A 21144-nucleotide genomic window follows, 5' to 3' on the forward strand; every position below is an offset into this window, starting at 1 on the left:
ACAACGACAGCGATCTTCATCAATTTCTACTGGTATGTCTCGCGTACACGAATTAAAACACCAGCAAACGCTGCATTGATAGAGCCAGCTCACTTCGGCACTCGCCATAGTACAACAATAGAAACCCCTAATACCGCACCTGCCCACCTGGATCCGCCACTGTCGAGCGGCAAGCGTGGGTCAGCACAGCTCGAGTGACAGCCCTGATTTTATTCTCTCACACTTTTCTGAGTCACCCATCCATTCAAACACGAAGAGGGAGGCATCTAGTGCAACTCATGGGAAATAGCTGAGGCGATTTCCTCTAGTAGTGAGTTGAGAAGCAGTCACCTTGACAGCCTTGATCCACATTCATTATCACAAGGTGTTGTGGCCGTTCGGAACGCACATGAAAAATCGCTTACCAACAATGCAGTTGGGATGCAGTTTGATCATTTTGGTAATTGTTGTAGCAGGTACTCTTTGCACTGTCTAGTAATCCTTGAGGGCAAACGGTACCTGAAAACGAATCGAATGAAAAACGAATGAAAAAAAAATCTATTTACTAATTGTGTGGCTCGAAGTGCCTTGGAACACAGGCAATAGTACAGCAAACCAACAAGGAAATAAATAGCACGGGAATACAGCAGCACAACAATGTCATGGATTAGTAACATTACAATTGAAAAAAAAAAGAACGGACAACAGTTTTATATAATGTATGATTTACAAATGGGACGTCTCGGTGAAGGTAAACGATTCGATAGTCTAATGGCACGTAGAAAGGAGTTTCTATGGGAAAATGGGCGATTTGAATGTGTGAGCGGCAACAGCAGCTTTGCGATTAAGTTTCTCTGGGTTCGTAAATTCCATATTGCTTTGAGCCAGCTAAGAGAGTCAATGTAAATAACCGTGGAGTTGCAAGCGATGTTGCAAGAAATAATTTAATGCTATGATCACCCCATAGACTTCAGCACTGAAGATTGACATGAAGATTGACATGGCGACTGGAACATTCCCTAAATACCAAGACCAACTGGCGGACGGAATCGAACAGGTAGCATGGACGTCAATGAAGGAGGTGCAGTTCACGGCATGCTGATCTGTACTTGGGCGAAGTCTGGGGCTGTGGTTAGTGACGACCAAGATGAGCACAACAGACCCGAATTATATACCCGACCAAAGTGGAAACCTCCATTCGCACTTTACGTTCCAAGCAGCTGTATGGTCCACGCACACACATTTTTCTCCTCTACCCTGCTTTTCTTCCCTTTTCGTCTTCTCTTTTGCCTTTCTCCTCCTCCTCCTCCACTGATGTCCAAGGATGTGGGAAACTATAAGCAAGCCTCTTTGCAGTCTTATTTCATTTCCGTTGACTGTGGAAGTAAATGAAGCTTTTTGCACCACCACAACGTGGTCTGAAATTTGTAAGCCCAGGGTGAGAGGAAATAAAGAAAACAGGTCGCGGTTTCGTTTCGCAGTTTCCGCGCAATGTCGGTAGGCTATAACATGCCGACACCAACTTGTTTCAACCGCGTCGTGTCCAAACTAGGTTTTTTTGTGCTACGAGAGATTTCGTTTCTTATATGCGCAAGCATTGGAGAAATCACACGAAACGACTGGTGACTAACCCTTCGCCCGACAACAACACAGCACGGAACAGCAACAGATCGACGAAGAAGTTCAGGAGACAGCTGGACAGCCTGTGCGCATTCAAAAGCCGCACCACTAATTGTTCCGTCTGGCTGAGCGCGATATGCGTGTTTACAGTATTGGACTTGGCTGAGCACGAGCGGTCATATGTTTGCACAAAATTTCGCTTGACCCGTCGCGCGCCAAGAGAAAACAAAAATAACACAAAAAGAAGACGTTACATCAGCGGTACTGCATTTCCAAGCAAGCGCCAAAATGTTGTGAAGCGGTGACTGCGCAAACCATTTCGCTCGCTGCGCCATCCCTCGACTGTAGACGACGAAGTGCCGGCTATGATGCACCGCCTTAAAGGCGGAAACTTCTGTTACTGCACAGTAAATTTGAGCGTCGTGCTTACTGTATTTTGACATATTAAATGGCATGCCATATATAACTCGTCATCACGTCCACTGGATCAATTTTATTCTCTGTAGAATTCCGGTTATAATTCAGAGAACTCCACACATGTGTGGAGGTCCTGGACACGTGTGAGGAGGTTCCTGTTCGGTCCCTGTTTGCTCGAAGCCTTCGTCGATGCCTCGGAGTTCCAAGAATGGCTGAAGCACGGCAAGTACTGGCTGAAGCTGGTGAGCTCCCGATTGAGGTTCTCCGTGAACGTGAAACGGCTCGGCACTTCCTCCGTTTGGTGCTCACATTCCCCGCCACCCGCTCCTCAGGAAAATTCGATACCGCCTTGAAAGCGACTTCTATCGAGTAGCGCAGAGGACAATATACTCTCTCATACATATATCTCTTCTATATATCTCACTGGCTTCATAACTAAGGACACTATACCGCCGGAAGCCCCCTGGTCGCTGCCGATACCGCTCACTTTTGTACGCCTTCCAAACCTTCTGGAAAGAAGAGATCGGGTCCCCCCACAAGTCCTCAGAGCGCATTTTCATGCTCTGGTAGACGAGAAGTTTTCTACGTTTACAGCAGCATATACCGATGGCGCATCCCGAATCAACAAGTCCGCCTCAGCATTCGTCATACCATCAGAAGGCGTAGTGCACGGAAGACGCCTTTCACATCCAACCTCCTCCACAGCTGCGGAACTCTATCCCATCCTTTTCTTTCTACAACACATCGCTGATTTTACACCGCGGGAATGGGCAGTCTTCACAGACTCCAAATCTGCACTTCAAGCAATTGAAAATTCCGGCATACGAGGCCCATCCGCACCCCTAGTCACAGGTGTGTTAATGGCTTACCACACCATCTACGCAGCAGGCCACAGGCTAGTTCTCAGTGGGTCTAGCCCGTTGTGGTGTCGTGGGGAACGAGCAGGCTGACTGCGCCGCAGAAGCAGAACTCTCATATCGGAAATGGACCAGTATTGTTCTGCTGAGAGGAGACCGCCGTTCAATTCTGCGACGCCTAGTGACACCCCTGGCTTCCGCCAATGGACAACCGACATTCTTCCCCCCTCTATGTTGAGCAGAGTTGATCCTCGCTCGCTTTCCGCATGCCACGAAACCTCCCGTCAAGATGCTGCATTAATCCACCGAATGCGCCTCGATGTGGCCTTTACAGCTCAGTGGCGTTACCGCTTGAGACAAGTTGACTCTCCCACCTGCTGCCACTGTGGTGTTCTGGAGGATCTGGAGCATATTCTTCTTCATTGCCCCCACTACCAACCTTCCCGAACCACACTCTCCGGGTTTCTTCGTCAGCTGGACTCTCGCCCCTTCTCCCTATCGAAATTGCTTGGTCCCTGGCCTAATCCAGCACAGCAACACTCTGCGCTCAAAGCTCTTCACACATTTCTGGGCACCATCGGACTTCGATCGTTATTGTGAAGGGGCTCGTTATTTTATTCCCCACATTCCCACAGTCAATGGGGTAGAGTATCGCCTGTGGCGATGAACCTCTTCACTCTTCAAAGCCAGAAATAACATGTCTCCACACGTGCTCACCCAGCACACAGGAATTCTCTTCGATGTTCTCGCAAGGAGTCCCAGTGATTATCCCATCGGTTTTACGTGCAAGGACTGAGACACCACAAGATGAACGTGTTGCACAGGTTTCATCGTCGGATGTAGTGTATTTGTTGGGGATTCAGGTAAGTTATTGTAACGCAAAACAAAAAAATATCATCTATGTCATCAACATTCGTGAAGAGCCCTCGAGAATTGCACTGAAGGTTCGAGATAGTGCAGCAAAAAACAATGTAAGTGTATAATACGAGTGTGCTTTATAGATAAGAGTGTGCTCAGAGACAATCTTATTTCCTTCGCGGGCATTATTGGCTGTCTCGGAGTTTTCCGTGTAGCCACCAGTTCCTTAGCTGATATTATCAGGGGGTGAGTCACTTCCTGATAGATTACCCTTGAGCTTTCTTTTTCACTGGATGCTCGTGCTTGTGAATGAGCATTGAGAGCTCGCATTTCATCGCACCCCATGGCAGTCACGTCCACGGATTGTCATGACGAAGGTGGCGTCTGTGAGGAGGACGCCACTGAAGGGGCCTCTGGAACTACAGGCACTTCAGCAGAAGAAGATGTGTTTGAGGAAGGGGTGAGTGTTCTGTGGTTCCTCTTATGCTGTCTGTCTGTCTTGAGCAAGAGATCATTCTGAGTTTCTCTTTAACTGCGGATGCATTTCCGTAACTGGAACGAAAACACCCTTTACCTCACTTGTTTATACCTTAGCATCTGTGTAAATTTGTTGACATCATCTCTTTCTCAAGGGTGATCAGTGATCACCTGCGCAGTTGACGCAGTGATCTCGTCCTCTCCACACTCTTTGGAATCATGATCCTGCTTGATGCATCGAGCACAGCATGTAGATCCTCTACAAGTTCCAGACTGGTGGCTATTGTACCTGAAACACCTCAGGGAGTTTGGCACATGGGGACGTACATCGGTAGAGAGGTAGCCTACCTTCAGCTTATCTGGAAAAGTGGGATTATCTAAAGACGGAACGGTGTCCCTAGTGGTGACATCGCCTTCTGGAGAATGAATCGAAACATCCATCCAAGAGATGTTTTCTTGTCATCATTGTTCAGTATCAGGTATTTCGGTGAAAAAGATCCATTGTTGTTGGGATAGCCGACCCTGACACGTCTATTGTTTCTGATCGAAGGATAACAAGTTTCACTATTTCAGGTTTAAATAAATGAATCTTCTCGTTGGTTGCCCGCACTTCACATTCACACACGTGAGAATGTGCCAGAGTTATGATAACCCATCAGTCATGGCTTGGCCAAACCCCATCCGCCACTGTTCAAGGCGGCCCCGGCATACCCTCGGCACGGTATGGATGACACCTGTGGACTGGGTTCGTGGTGGCTAAAGTAACATCTACACCCCTTTTATAATATTTTTTTGAAAACCCAAGAAAAACCTCTGACAGCACAGCCGGCGGTAGGATTCGAACCCACAACCTCCCAGTCTTCAGGACGACCTTGGTTATCACCAACGAGCGAACACCTTAGCCCACTCGGCCATGCCGCTGGTATAGATAACGAATGGAAAACATCCTATGCTAGCAGAGGTATAGTAGGGACTTCTCCGTTATGTTCATGCTTTCAGTGTTTTGTATACCTTTACATGCGCAGCGTGTTCACTACATTTAGTTTTTGTAGAGACGGTACCATCTCAGTTAAACAGAGATTTAGTTAACAAACACAGACGTCAATACAGTAGCATCTTAATCAGAATGGTGAGTGACTGATGACAGTGTGTTATCTGTATGAGATAATCAAATTTAGGCATCCTCACCCGCGAGGTACATTCACAGCTGACAGGGGACTCCACAATTGGTGAAGCAGCGGTGTATCATATCAGTATCTGTTACCCAGCCTATGCTAGTGCTTCCCTTGCAATACGCCCTACGGCAGCGCACCACTATTACAACAAGCCGCAGTGTTACCTGAAAGGCTTTTCCAAGAAACTCACATTTTTCTTTACGTGTGGCGTAATGTACACAAGCTTTTTCACTCTGGTTGACACCTCTGCTTTGCCACTGTGCCAAAATATCTGTCTGTAAACGCAGACCAGAAGGTACGTGCACCAGGATAAAAATTTGGACCATAAGAATAACGACTCGCTTTAATAACTCTGTCACTAGTAAAATCGAAGAGCGATGTCGTTCAATCACATATACAGTCAGCTCGTTTACACGACCTTGAGATCGCGTCCCGGCCGCGCGAGCGCTGCGGGGAGGGCATGCAACATTGAATAATTGAAACAGGCGCTCGTGAAACGTGAAACTTTCTGTACAGTGTACCTCGCGACCTAGTTTTGGTAGCGTTGTGATTCGGATGTCATTGTTCAGAGATTCTCGAGATCAATCGACTTAAGTAATAATAAGTGGACTCGAGATATTAGTTCCTTGTGAAATACTTCAAAAGACTCCATAAATTTTACACGTACAAACTATTTGCCGCAACACGAGCAAGAGCCAGCTCAGATTGTGCTTATCGCTGGAAAGAGGAAGACACTGGTATTCCAATATCTGGTGCAGAGCAAGCGAGACTGTTTTGAGGGGCGTGCAAAGTTCGCGCGACATCCGTGCACCTCTTGGAATGGATATAGCAAGCGTATACTTTAACGTTAAACTTTCACGTGAACTTTTGTGTACTTTCATATACTTTCGCGTCAGTTTACGTTAAACCAATAGTCGTACATCTGAAAACGGCCCCCATTGTGGAGTTGTGTCGCATCGAAAAGCCAAGACGCATTACCTTCTTCTCACTCGTGGTCACTGTCGCTATCAAAATATTTTTTTAAATTTTCTTGCAAGCTAGATTAGTAAGTCAGCCCCCTGAAATAAATTTGCAGGCCATTGTTCACATACCACAGCAATATACATTCAAGGCAATCAGTAATATATAAACCATTTCACCTTCCCTGGGGGCATACATTTAGAGACATACACGTTATAGCATGGGCGACTGACACCCCAACAGGTAAAAATATGCCTAATGGTGATGAGATGTGTATCACACGCCTGCAGAGTCTGGAATTTCTTCTACCACTGAAAATGCATACCCAATGAGCAATGTATCAGCAAGGCAACTCATGTAGAGCATAGTGGATAAGGAGTACCAAAACGATGTACCTTATCTGAGTAGCTGATGCATACATAGTTTCCACCACCTGTGAACGGTTTGATGTGTCCTTATAAGGATTGTACCTTTGGAGTGGTTTTCCCCATAAGTGCAGTACATTCTAAGAGGTACCTTACAAGTACTCTTAAAAAGGGGATTGCAAGGGGCGCAACGCTTAGTGTGTAATAATATTTCTTGTACCACAATCGACATTTAATCACGGGTGTACGAACTAAATTTCCGGGCTGCGAATGCTGTAGAAATATTGTATTGTCTTGTATATTGTATTCGACACCTACGACAAAGCTTATCCTGGTTCCTCGTCCCAGATGAGAGACAGCATGGCACGAGATCAGTTTATTCTAGGCCTCGACTCCGCCACCAGAGACAAGGTCACCTCTGCTGACCCCGCAACGCTTGCTGACGCGCTTCAAGTAGCCGCACGTCTTGCAGCTATTCGCCAACTTCCGCCAACTCCTTCCGCTGCAACGCACACAGTGGCGAACGTGTCACAAGCCACGACAGATCCGCTGGTGGGACTTGCATCAGCGATAGCTGAGTTGGGTAGGAAAGTGGATGCCCTTGCCACCTCTAACGCGTCGCACAATGCACGCCCTGCGAACGTCCCTGTGTGCTACCGCGGCGGCAATCCGGGCCACCTCGCAAGGTCTTGTACACGGCGTCCACGAGGACGAGCCCAGTCCCGGTTTCCCCCATATCCGGCAACGGGAAACTAACCGGCGTTCCTTGTGCGGCCTCACTCGGAACGCCTATACAGCAGGCCACCACCAGTAGCATGGGAGGTCCCTCAATCATGATTACCGACGCCGTTGAAGGTTCGCCGGTTAGGATGCTGCTAGACTCGGAATTCGGTGTGACAATCCTCAACTACGATATCTGGCGGCAACTGCCGAGGCGTTTCCCGACCCAAGCGACTCTTCCCCAGCCTGTTTACGACCTCAATGGTAACCCAGTGAACGTCGCGGGAGTTTATGACCTGCAGATATCTGTCCCGGGAACCACCACTACCGTTCAACCTGTTTTCGTTGTCCGTGGTATACCGCATGATTGCATTCTCCTCATAGACTTCCTCGTCAGACACCGTTGCATCGTCGACGTCGACGCTCGCACCCTCAGGGCTCGCTCGCCAACGCAAACTGAACCACAGGAAATCGTACGTTGCCCCTGGACCTCTGCTCCACGGTCACTACTGTACTGCAGCCACATACACAGCGCTTCCTGGATGTGAAGATTCCGGCTGCTGAGTCCCTGGTCGCTGTGGCGCAGCCGTTCTCGAGCCAAGACCAGATTTGTACTCCAAGAAAGGGGCCCTCACGACCTCGTCTTTAGCGGAAGCTGACTAGGGGAGAGTTCCCATCCTTGTCACGAATCCGTCTCCCGACCCCGTTACGTTGTATCGCGGCACAACGTTAGCCCGATTACACCTTTTGAGTAACAACTTGGAGTACTCTTCAGAATCGGACAACGCCCACCTTGTGTCCGGGGCCGTATCCCTTCGTAGCCCTTGGGACAATCGGTACTTGCCTCGTCTATTTCGGGTTGCCCGGACCTGGACAGCAACCATCGTTCATCCCTGGTGGACCTTCTGCACAGCTTCGAAGATATTATATCTCAAGGCGATTGGGACTTAGGTCGAACTTCCCTAATTCGTAACTATATTGACACAGGTGAAGCCACGCCGATCAAGCAGAGTCCACGTCGTATGCCTCCCACTGGGCGCCAAGTCGTCGACGAGAAAATAGCCAATATGCTGGACATGGGTATTGCCCGGCCTTCTGAAAGCCCTTGGGCGTCACCAATCGTACTGGTTCGGAAGAAGGACGGCACTCTTCGCTCCTGCGTCGATTACCGTCGCGTCAACAAAGTTACTCGCAAAGACGCCTTTCCCCTTCCGCGTATCGACGATACCGTCGAACTCTTGACGGGTGCCAGGCACTTCACTACGTTGGATCTGCTATTGCTACGTTCCTTCTGGCTATTGGCAAGTAGAGCTGGATGAAGCATCCCGATACAAGGCGGCGATCACGACACATGCCGGTCTCTTCGAATTCAATGTGCTACCTTTCGGGAACTCAGGAGCTTCAAGGAACCAGAAGGCCAGGTTGCACGCTGGCTCGAACAACTCAGTCAGTTTCATTTTCGTGTTGTTCATCGACCCGGAACACGCACCGAACGCCGTGTACGCATCACACCGTAACGCCCACGCCCTGTCGCGAATGCCTCGCTCATCTTCCAATTCGCCACACACGGCTTTCATGTCAACACTCCAGTCGGCACTGTGCGATGCCGATTTATGTGCACACCTGATGCGTGACACAGTTCTGTCTGAGGTCATTCGTACACTGTCGGACGGTGTTACGGCCCCGTCTCTTCAGGCCGAGTCTAAACACTACCTGCGCCACAAACATTGTTTGGAGAATCCCACCAGTCCTCCCCTCCCTGTAGTGCCAAAAACTTTGGTTGCTGAAATCCTCAAATCTGCACACGACAGCCCCTTCGGAGGCCATCTCGGCAGAAAAAAAAAACTTTGGAGAAGATTAAACGCAGATTCTTTTGGATCGGCATGAAGTACAGCGTCTCCGACTGGTGGGCATCGTGTGTGAAATGCTGCTCGCGGAAACCACCACCCGTAACACCTCGTGCTCCTCTGGTCACCCAGCTTTCTAATGCTCCCTTTCAACGGGTCGCCGTAGATATTCTTGGCCCACTGCCCCTGACAGAACACGTTTCGTTTCGGACTACTACGGACCTGGTCGTTTCGGACTACTGCACCAGATGGGTCGAAGCGTTTCCGATCCCCTCACAGCACTCAGAAGTTATCGCCACGTGCTTCATCGAGAACTTCTCCCGCTTTGGCCTGCCCATCTCGCTCCATTCCGACCAACGGCGGACGTTCGAAAGCGCTCTCTTCAAAGACATGCGTGAGATCCTCGGTATTACAAGGACGACGGCCTATCGCCCCCAATCGGATGGTCTGGTGGAACGGTTCAACCGCACCTTGTATGCTCAGGGTTTGCGTTGACGAACATCAACGCGACTGGGGCCCTCCAAATGGTCATGATGGCATACTGTTCCAGTGTACGTGATTCCACGGGTTTCACTCCGCACTACCTCTTGTTTGGACGAGAAGCTGTGCTATCAGTGGGCACCCTTGTCGATGCGTTCCATCACGTTTGCCCACTGAACCGAACCACCTCCGGGATATTACTCAAGCACTGCAGGCCGCCCGGGACAGGATTTATTTTTGAACGAAACGAAAGTTTCGGCGGGACATTGAGAACCGAGATGGCGGAATGAAAGGCAAGCCATTCTAAATCCAAACATTTTTTAAACCTTCTCCTCATTAAGAATTGCATTGCGTCATGTGCATACATATGTGAAATGCAATTCAGTCGAATGTCTTGTAAAAACATAATTATCGAGACGGCCTTAGAAACGACTGACAAAAAACCTGCCTGCCCGGCAACGTGAAATTTCACAGCAGTCAGAATCCACCCATTTCCCTTAAGGAGCTTGACCAAATACACATCCAATTCCGTCGAAAAAACGTGATTCGGTCCAAATCCAAATCATCTGCCAAAATTGTGATTCAATCCAAATCCAAATCCTCGCCATATTTTGCCCGTAAATCAAATCCGCGAGACCTTTGATGGTTTGAAATCAAATCCCCGGATTTAAATCCGCAACACTGGTTCAGATCTCTCCTCTTTGTTCCCAGCATCGTGTTTTCCGCTTTCTGCATTTAATGCACAAGCTCACGGAGGTGGGCAACTTCACGACGAATACTCTGAAGCAATGTGCGTCCCGGCCCGACCTCTAAGGGAACTCTGCCGACATATGTCTGACAGCGTGTAAGGGAAACACAGGAAAAACCCCAGACAGCACAACTGGGACCGGCATTCGAGCCCGGGTACCTCCCAGTCTCTACGTCACATGGCCACCATACTCAAAGTTGACCAATCGCCGCCGACAAAAACGGCAACGGCACGCACCACTACCATATGGCTCACAATAGGTGCGTCGTCCTGTTTTCGGTTTATTTGCTTAGTAAAAGTTTGCGTTTGTATATATCAAGGTACGTTGGCTTATCGGTGGTTTCATACGGACGATGGATTTCAGTAATGGATGTTTCTCAGAAAACGTGTAACGACTTCGCTGATTATTGAAGTTTGGCTAATTTTTCGTCCAGTACTTGCACACACTGTCCTACGGGTGTTGACCTGTCCGCCTAAGCCGCCTCCTGAGATGACATCGGTGCTGCTCTCGCAGCTTTTAAATAGAATATGCATCATGCCATATTGTATATCAAACAATTATATATTAACAGGAAATAAAAGAACAGGCAACAATAATGCAGAAACTTTTGAATTATACAAAGTACGCTATACGATGCTTGCAACTATCGCAAGTGCGGAGCCGTTGAGTTTCTGCGATTTCTCTCATATGCCTTATTGGGTTTGACACTGACGCATTCAGTTTGAGCTGGATTATCTGGCACATTAGGGAAACATCATTTTCTCTTTGGCCTTCTGGTGCCGCTTCTTGGAACACTACCTGCAATGCTGGTAGGGTTACAATACCGCGGTCTGGTCCTGCTGATAAGGCTCGTGTGTCCCCCCAAAGAGTAATCTCACTCACAAATTTCATGCCACGCCCCTAATTACGTGCCTTACTAAATAATTGAAATATTAAAAATCTAACAATCCTTAGGACGACAATGGAAGACAGCAGATGGTATAACACACTCCTCCTGAGGTATGGCGACCTTTACTACCGACACCACAAAAACTACGGTTCCTAGAAGACATGTAGGATGCATTATGCGCCAGCGCTCTTCTTGTGGTTATACTCACAGATCGAGTTCGATGCTGCACATTGGTTTGTTATTTCACGCTGTATCTTTGCAACATAATTCTGAAGAAGTTGTTCATCACATCCTTTAGCTTTTAATTGGTCTGGAACACAATTCTTCTTGTAGTCCAACGTGCTGCAAACGATAGCATACAAATATATGTTACATAAGAGGGACCATTTTCGTGGATAATAAAGTGTCATATAGGCTTCGACTAGAACTGGTCGATGTGTACAGCGGCCCGCGCAGGGGTGGTGGAAGACTTCTTTTGTATTCGGTGCGGCAAGATATGTCAAACATGAATACAGATAATTCACGAAAACGCAAATACGTGTTCTGTTTAGGGATGCTATATTTAGGACACCAAAATGGTGTCGATTCTGGTGTCGACTTATTGTGACTCCGGTGGAGGCTGTACACAACAGTAACAATCATGATTTCCATTTCCTCGCGTTTTTTTCTGTCAGACATTCATTCATTCAAAGAAGAAGCATTCTCAACAGCTGACTCGGGGCCCCACTTGCGACAGGGTGTTGGGTAATGGTAGGTTTTATCTACATTATTAGTGGATAGCATTACTGAGCTACCCCTCAGAAATTCCTGTGGTCGGCGTCAAAAACTCAGCTCGGGCGATAGGCGGAGGCCACGTCAACCGAGGGCGCAGACGCGTTTATGGCAGCGTTTTACGATCTGCCCTTCTCATAGCACCGGGTGCATTTGCTAGTCAAGGCTATCACGAGGCAGCTGAGGGCATTGTCATGTTAGTTTAGATTGCATCTTGGAAGCGAGACAGCCCAAGGTCTCCTCTAGCTTTCCACACAGAAGAAATGCCGAGACGAGGGACACGGAAAAACGGGAACAAAAGATTGCTTTCTAACTATTTGATCGCTTCAGTATGGATTTATTTCATAAGCTTGCTCGCTAGCTCTCTAGCTTGCTGCTGGTGACCTTCCACTCTTCTGGGGCAGTAGTGCAACAACTGGTGGATCGATGGGATACATGTAGCCAGCAGGTGCTCCCAGACGAAAAGCATCGAGGCTTACTCGGGCGGAGTCCACGTTCTTCGAGATGGTTCAGGTTTTCTTAATGCACGCTAAGCTCAAATGTTTTGGACGTTTGACATGGACACGTGTGCGTTTAGGCATAACAGTTTGGAACAGGTAGGCTCACCTCTGCCATTATGGACCTGAAATCGCTTCTAAAAGTCGATCTCCTGGTATTGTGCGAGGAATTACGAATACGAACTGAGAAATCAATGAGGAAACAGCAGCTAGCAGAGTGACTGCACCCTGCAGCAACCCTCACCAGTAGATGAGAATGAACATCGGGATACTTTGAAGTTGAAGATAGGAGTAAAATGCAAGCGAGCTGGAGTATACTTGTATACTTCTCCCATGCTCAGGGACATGTTGCCAACACTTTGAAGTTGCTCAGCGGTCAAGCTGAATTTGTGAAAAGCCAAAAGCTGAAGTTATTAGAAATATGGAGCATTGGCCCAGCTAGAGCACAATTAGGGACGATACAGACACTTCCGCCTCAAACGCCTCTTTCACACACAGACGCATAAGGCTCTTATCCCACAGTTGTTTGAATTGGGAATAAGAAATTTTGGAAATTAAGAAAGATTCCCCGCTCATTTTAATCCATAGGTCACTCAATTTAATCCAAGCTTTACCGAATTTAATCCAGTGGTCAACCAAATTTAACCCAAGGAACACATGTAAACGTATTCCGTCATGGAAACTATAATGACTGAGACTTTCATGATTACGTGAATGTAGCATGATTTATGGCTACCGATCCAACAAGCCATGGGTTTTGCAGTGCCATGCGGTGTTTTATGGCAGCTTTTTGTCATCATGACATTTCACGGCTATTTTCATGATATGCTCCATGAATTGCTTTTATGACTGTTGTTCTAAGTCAGGGCTTTACGTCGCGACGCAACTGTGATCATGAGCGACGCCAGAAATGGTAGGGTCTGTGGATTGATTTTGCCAACCTTAGGGTTCTCTAACGTGCGCCCAAATCTCGACAAATGGCAGAACAAATTTATGACTTTTTTAATACCACTGCTTCAAACAGTGCCATGCAGTTTTCTGTAACTACCGATCGTCATTATGAGATTCCGTGACTATTTTGATTATGTGTTTCATGAATCAATTTTATGGGACTACCGCTGTTTCAAACAATGCCATTCAGCATTTCATGACTACCGACGGCAATTATGACATTTCATAACTATTTTCATGATACATGGCATGGGTCAATTTTACTGGGCTAGTGCTGCTTCAACTAGTGCCACAGTGTTTTGTGACGACTGACAGTCATTGACATTCTATGACTATTTGCATGATATGTGGCATGAATCAATTGTACTCGGCTAGAGCTGCGTCAAACAGCGTCACACAGTGTTTTGTCACAACCAACGGTCATTATGATATCCCATGACTATTTTCATGATATGCGCACGAATTAATCTGATCGGAACAATATTGCTTCAAACACTGTCGTATAGTGTTTTATAACCACCGACGGTAATTACCATATTCCATAACTATTTTCATGCATATGCCAAGAATCGACTTTATGGGAGTACTGCTGCTTCAAACAGTAATACAATGCTGTATGACTATTGACGCCCATTATGACATTACATCACTATTTTCACCATGTGCGCCATGAATCAATTTGATGGTACTCCCGCTGGTTCAACTGGTGTCTGCAGTAGTCTGTGACCACCGCGGTCATTATGACATTCCATGACTGTTTTGATATATGTGCCGTGAATCCATTTTACGGGACTACAGCTGCTTCGAACAGTGTTATACAGTGTTTTTTGAGCAGCGACGGTCATTATGACATTCCATGAAATCTGACACGAATCGATTTTACTGGGCTTGAGCTGCTTCAAACAGTGTCACATAGTGGTTTGCGACGTTTTGTGTGTTGGATGTAGTCCAGTCATGACCAAAATCATAGTCATATGAAAATAGTCATAGAATGGCACAAAGACCGTCGGTAGCCACAAAATACTGTACAACAGCATTTGAAGCTATGGTAGGCCCATAAAATCGATTCATGGCACATACCTTGAATATAGTAATTGCATGTCATAAGGACCGTCGAGAGTCACAAAACGCTGTATGACACTGTTTGAAACAGGCTTAGTGCCATAAAATTGATTAATGGCACATATTATGAAAATACTCATGGAATGTCAATGACCGTCGGTAGCCACAAACTTCAGTGGCGATTTAGTGGTAACGCGTAGCATTAAGCGCCTTTTCTGATTCATACTTGACTTCCGGGTATCGACTTCCGATCCAACTCGACTTCGGGTTGTCCATCTCCGGTGTATACTTGACTTCCGGTTCGACACTTTCAATTACTATACTTAAGTACAGTTAATTACCCTTTAATCAGCCTCAATCACTTTCAATCACCATGTAGTTACCCTTTAATTACCTTAGGTAACTGCAGATTACATGAGCTAGTATTGCATTTCATTTAATTCCCTTGAATTGCGGTTACTTGCTTTAATTACTCTCAATTCCGCTTTAGTTGACATTTTTACACTTAGTTACCTATGGTAACGTATAATTTCATTTGATATTCCTCTTAATTATATATATCTTACATTCATTACCTTTAAGCTCGACTTTCTTTCATTAATTGCCTTTAATTACCTCTAATTACCTTAAATTACTATTACCTCTTACTCTTAAGGTCTTTCGACAACTTCAATTCATGAATCATTTAGCTCTATTTATATCTATCCTCTCATATCCCCTTACATGGCCACTTATATACCACTGCCTCGGTGGGGCTTCGCCATCTCATATAGACAATAATTTTCGCCGGCTCCACTGCGCGGCCATTTTGTAGCGACTGTGGCGCCATCGTGCGGGTTTTTCCTGCTGGGACTGCGGGCGCTTCGGTTCAGTCCATTGGCGAAGCTGTGCGTTCGAGGTATGGATCGTTGTTCGGGCGCCCCGTGGGCTTTAGAGATGCATAAGTGTATATAACAACAACAACTTTATTTTCGGCCTTGGAGAGTGGGGAGTTTCATCGCAACAGGCGATACTCTACCCCAGTGCTTGGTGGAAGGGGGGGAATAAAATAACGAGCCCCTTTACAATAACGATCGAAGTCCGATGGTGTCCAGAAATGTCAGAAGAGCTTTGAGCGCAGAGCGTTGCTGGGCTGGATTGGGCCAGGGACCAAGCAATTTCGGTAGGGAGAAAGGGCGAGAGCCCAGCTGACGAAGAGACTCGGAGAGTGTGATTCGGGAAGGTTCGTAGTGAGGGCAATGAAGAAGAATGTGCTCCAGATCCTCAAGAGCACCACAGTGGCAACAGGTGGGAGAATCAATTTGTCTCAAGCGGTAACGCCACTGAGCTGTAAAGGCCACATCGAGGCGCATGCGGTGGATTAATGCAGCATCCTGACGAGATGTGTTTCGTGGCATGCGGAAAGCGAGCATGGGATCAACTCTGTTCAACATAGAGGGGGGAAGAATGTCGGTTGTCCGTTGGCGGTAAGCCAGGGGTGTCACTAGACGTCGCAGAATTGAACGGCGGTCTCCTCTGAGCAGAACATTACGGGTCCGGTTCCGAGACGAGAGTGCTGCTTCTGCGGCGCTGTCGGCCTGCTCGTTCCCCACGACCCCACAATGGGCTGGAACCCACTGGAGAACTAGCCTGTGGCCTGCGGCGTAGATAGTGTGGTAAGCCATTAACACGTCGGTGACTAGGGGTGCGGATGGGCCTCGTATGCCGGAAGTTTCAATTGCTTGAAGTGCAGATTTGGAGTCTGTAAAGACTGCCCATTCCCGGGGTGGAAAATCAGCGATGTGTTGTAGAAAGAAAAGGATGGCATAGAGTTCCGCAGCTGTGGAGGAGGTTGGATGTGAAAGGCGTCTTCCGTGCACGACGCCTTCGGATGGAATGACGAAGGCTGAGGCGGACTTGTTGTTTCGGGATGCGCCATCAGTATATGCTGCCGTAAACGTAGAAAACTTCTCGTCTACCAGAGCATGAAAATGGGCTCGGAGGACTTGAGGGGGGACCTGATCTCTTCTTTGCAGAAGGTTTGGGAGGCGTACAAACGTGGGCGGTACCGGGAGAGACCAGGGGGCTTCCGGCGGTATAGTGTCCTTAGTTATGAAGCCAGTGAGAGTCTGGCGTGTCCTCTGCGCTACTCGATAGAAGTCGCTTCCAGGGCGGTATCGAATTTTCCTGAGTAGCGGGTGGCGGGGAATGTGAGCACGCAAACGGAGGTAGTGCCGAGCCGTTTCCCGTTCACGGAGAACTTCAAGCGGGAGCTCACCAGCTTCAGCCAGTACTTGTCGTGTTTCAGCCATTCTTGGAACTCCGAGGCATCGACGAAGGCTTCGAGCAAACAGGGACCGAAGCGTATTTAATGAAGTTGTTGATATCCTGTGCAGAATAGGAAGGCTGTAAAGCACAGTTGCCCTCACCAATGCCGCGTGAACCGCGAGCAGGGAACGCTGATCACAGCCCCATCCTGGGCCAGAAAGATGTTGGATTGCGGGGAGCCATCGCTGCACTTTAGTTTCAAGGTGTTTAATGTGCCGAGCCCAGCGCAAGTCCGAGTCGATTACCACGCCAAGGAAGCGGTGAAAGCGTACTGGTTCTAGCTTCTTTGAGCCAAGCCAAAGTGGGAAATTGGCCATAGCTTTACGCGTGAAAGGGAGCTCGACACACTTTTCGGGTGAAAGGTCCATCCCGAGGTGCGTCAGGTACGTATGGATATTGTTTAAAGCGAGCTGCAGGCGGCGCTGGAGAGCCGGGCGTGATTTTCCTACTGTCCAAAGGGCGACGTCATCTGCATACACGGAGAACGACACTTTGCGAGGAATTACTGATTGTAGGCCGGCCATCACCACGTTAAACAGTGTCGGGCTGAGAATGCTTCCTTGGGGGACTCCTTGGGGACAGGATGCTGAGGGCTTTGGCCTTGGGACGTACGGACAGCGACAGTTCGGTCCGTAAGGAAGTCTTGGAGCCAGATGAAGAGCCGACCGGATACTCCAAACGAGCGCAAGGCATGTAGCACACAAATGTGCGAGACGGTATCATAGGCGCGCTTGATGTCGAGGAAGACCGATCGGACGATCCGTCGATGGGCTCGAGCATGTTGAACTGTAGAGACTAGGTCGAGAACTGGATCCATGGAGCTTCGGTGGCGACGAAATCCAGCCATTTCGTGAGGGAACGCACGTCGTTTTTCGAGCCACCAGTCGAGGCGATGCAGAACCATTCTCTCCATCAGTTTCCCCATACAGCTTGTCAGGCTCACCGGGCGAAAGGAGGATAGGGCATTTGGGGGCTTGCCTGGTTTCAGGATGGGAACAACCAAGGCCTGCTTCCATGTATGTGGTAAAGATCCTTGTTGCCAAGACGTGTTATAGACATGAAGGAGAGCTTGGAGTGACCGCCCGTCAAGGTTTCGTAGGGCGGCATAGGTGATTTTATCGGGCCCAGGGGACGAGGTGGCGTTCACAAGCTTCAACGCTGCCTTTAGCTCGATTAGTGTGAAGTCGCGGTCCATAACTTCCGGGGGACGGGGCCAGTCGTGGTGAAGTTCAGCCGTCAAACTGTGGACAAAACTGCGGTGTAGGGGCGTGGTCGAGGCAGCCGCCGGAGTCGTTAGTACCACACAGAAGTCAGTCGCAAGCGTGTTCTCGTCTACACGCTGAACGAGAGCCAAGGCCGCGAGAGGATTCTTTTGAGGGGGCGCCTCCTTCAGAGAACGGATTGTCCGCCAGATCTTCGTGGCCGGATCGAACGGTGAAAGGTGGTGGCAAAAGTTACGCCAACGCTTCCTATCCTCGTTTTTAAGTTCTCGTGTTACTTTAGCTTTCATCCGGCGGTATTCCACAATGTCCGTAAGTTGCCCTGTCCGACGAGCCGTTCTTTCTGCTCGGCGACGTAATGCTCTAAGGTGATTAATAGCGGGGGAATGGCCGATATGGCCTGTTACCCTTTTAGACATGACCACCGCGTCCTGAATACCGCGGGTAATTGCTTGAGAGAGAGCCTCTGGGGACATACGGGTGTGCACAGATGTTCTGAGGCCCTCACGAAAACGTCTCCAGTTTGTGAAAGAAATCAGTCCAGCAGTGGCTGAGAGGGGCAGTCTGTCGTGCGAAATATATAGAGGAAAATGATCGCTACCTCTAGTGTCGACGTCCGTAGCGCACGACAAGTGGCGAATCATGTCGGTTGAGGACCACGAGAGGTCCAATACATCAAGTGACAGTGGGGATCGCATGTAAGTGGGCTCGCGGTTGTTCAGCAGGCACATGTTATTATTCTCCATTGCCTCTAACAACCTCCTTCCCCTACTGTCCGTCCTTCGGCTTCCCCAGGCCGAGTGATGTGCATTGAAGTCCCCTAGCACAAGCGCCGGGGCTTCCAGAGAACCAAGTAAGCGTTCAAGGTCACTCCACGGGACCTGTACCGCGGGACGGATATAGATACTGACGACCGTTAACAGCATGGGGCCAAGGCGGATCCTGCATGTGACGTAATCATAAGAGCGATGACAAACTGAGCCGATGGGTGCAGCAACGAGGTCATTGCGAACGTATAGCGCTGCTCTACTCTCAGGGGAATGATGAGAGCGATAGATTGTGTATCCACTAACACGATGTGTACACTCCATGCCGTGTTCGCATATAGCTATGAAAGGGAACTTGTACTGTTGGAGATGTGATTTAAAATCTGGGAGCTTGTTACGCAGGCTTCGAGGATTCCACTGCATGGCCAGGGCTTTTTTATACAATTCCGTCATGCTGATGCGAAGATAATGCCTCCAGTGCCAGAAGCGCTTGAACCTCGGGCAGTTGCGACGCACCAGGAAAAGCAGAGACAATGGCCTTAAGGGCAGCGAGTACCGCTGAGAAGAGTCCCAGAGGAGGCATATATTGGGGGGCTGATGAGGGTGCTGGTTCCGTCACACTGGCGTAAGTGTTTGTAATCTGTCTTGATGGACGAGGAGGCGGTGCGCTTGTGAGAGGCGTAGCCGCGACTGTGTTCAGCGACCCTCGTTTACCTGGTGCAGATCGAGGGGGTAGTGCAGGAAATTCTTGTGCATTTGTACGAGACGGGAGTGTGGCACTAGCATCCCTAGGAGCATCAGACGGAAGTCGTAGGGTTCGGTCTTGGTGCCTCTTGGTGGCGGCGGTCTTGACAGGACATAAAGAAAATGATGCGGGATGGCTGGATTTGCAGTTAGCACACTTTGGCTCTCTTTTATTGTTGCAGTCTGATCTCCGGTGAGGTCCGGCGCAGATGCCACACCGTGTAGAACCTCGGCAATTTCGTGCAATATGGCCAAATCGTTGGCAGTTATAACACTGTATGGGGCCTTCTATATACTCTTGGACTGTGAAGGTCTGAAACCCAAGGGCAATTCGGGGAGGAAGACGGATTGTAGGTTCAAAAGTCAGGATAACGCTCCGTAACGGGGTGAACACATCACTGCCATCTTCTGCTAGGGAATGCCGAACCTGTCGCCGTGCTCATAAAACCCCTGCGTCTTTAAGATAGAGCACGAGGTCGTCGTTCGAATACTCTCTTGGAACATCATATATCTTGCCCATATTTCTGGCGTACGATTGGGGTATGGATGGTATCACCGGAATGCCAGCTAAGCACTTAGCAGACAAAAGGTTGCGGGCGGCTGCTTCGGACCGTACGGAGACGAAGAGAGAACCATCTCGGTGGAAACGGTGGTGCATAACCTGTTGTTGGGTTAGCAGGCGTATCTCACTAGCGACCGCATTAGGATTCACCTTCCAGAAGGAGTAGTCAGTAGTTGCTGGTCGAAACAGTATGGGAATACCGCCGGCTCGGTTCTTCTTGTAGGTGACAGTGGTGAACGGGTCATGAAGTGATGTGGCAAGGTTGCTATCGTTCATCGCATCTGTCTGCTGAGGAGCTGGCGGTGCCGAAGTGTCCATGGTGTTATCGGGAACATTCACGATCTGTGGAATGTTGGGATCACCAGAAGAAGGGCTCCCTACCCGTTGGCGTTTGGCAGGGCTGACGGGGACCTGTTGACCTGTGGTAAGTGTCATAGAGACGTTGGACCTCCCGTCCAGATTACGGCGGGAGGTCCGTGATGGTTCGATTTCTTTTTCAACGGCTCTGAAAAAGCCTAAGGGCGAAAGGCTGTTCCACTTCACAACGACGGTTATCTAAGTGTATATATTTATGCATATGAATTTGGTTTCATAAGACTTAGAAATGAAACAGAGCAAAAACTGAAGTCAGCAAAGTCCGTGGCATCTAGTAAACTTCTGCGATAGCGCAGGCGCTACATGCATTTCCTTTTTGTTGAACCACATATCGAACATAGTTATGTTCCCTATATGTATGTTTTAACATTGCGGGTAGTATTCAATGAACTGTTGATGTCATGACATGATTTTGTCTTCACATATTCCTTCACCTGTCAAGCTATGTGTTTCTCATTCACCGTTCTCACTTCCAATTAAGTATCGCCGTTCTTG

The 21144-nt window shown here is 48.4% G+C and overlaps 1 protein-coding gene across 1 annotated transcript in view; it reads right to left on the reverse strand.

Annotated features, from left to right (window-relative positions):
* LOC135374083 (uncharacterized) overlaps positions 1 to 21144 on the reverse strand; it is a 165648-nt gene that overhangs the window by 61289 nt on the left and 83215 nt on the right. Inside the window, exons 11-12 of the mRNA XM_064607080.1 lie at positions 11602 to 11735; positions 405 to 498 (exon numbers count right to left, since the gene is read on the reverse strand). Of these exons, the coding sequence (XP_064463150.1) occupies positions 405 to 498; positions 11602 to 11735 (228 nt within the window). The remainder of the gene's footprint in view (positions 1 to 404; positions 499 to 11601; positions 11736 to 21144) is intronic.

Source organism: Ornithodoros turicata, unplaced genomic scaffold (genome assembly GCF_037126465.1).
Source record: "Ornithodoros turicata isolate Travis unplaced genomic scaffold, ASM3712646v1 Chromosome42, whole genome shotgun sequence".
Taxonomy (NCBI): Eukaryota; Metazoa; Arthropoda; class Arachnida; order Ixodida; family Argasidae; genus Ornithodoros; species Ornithodoros turicata.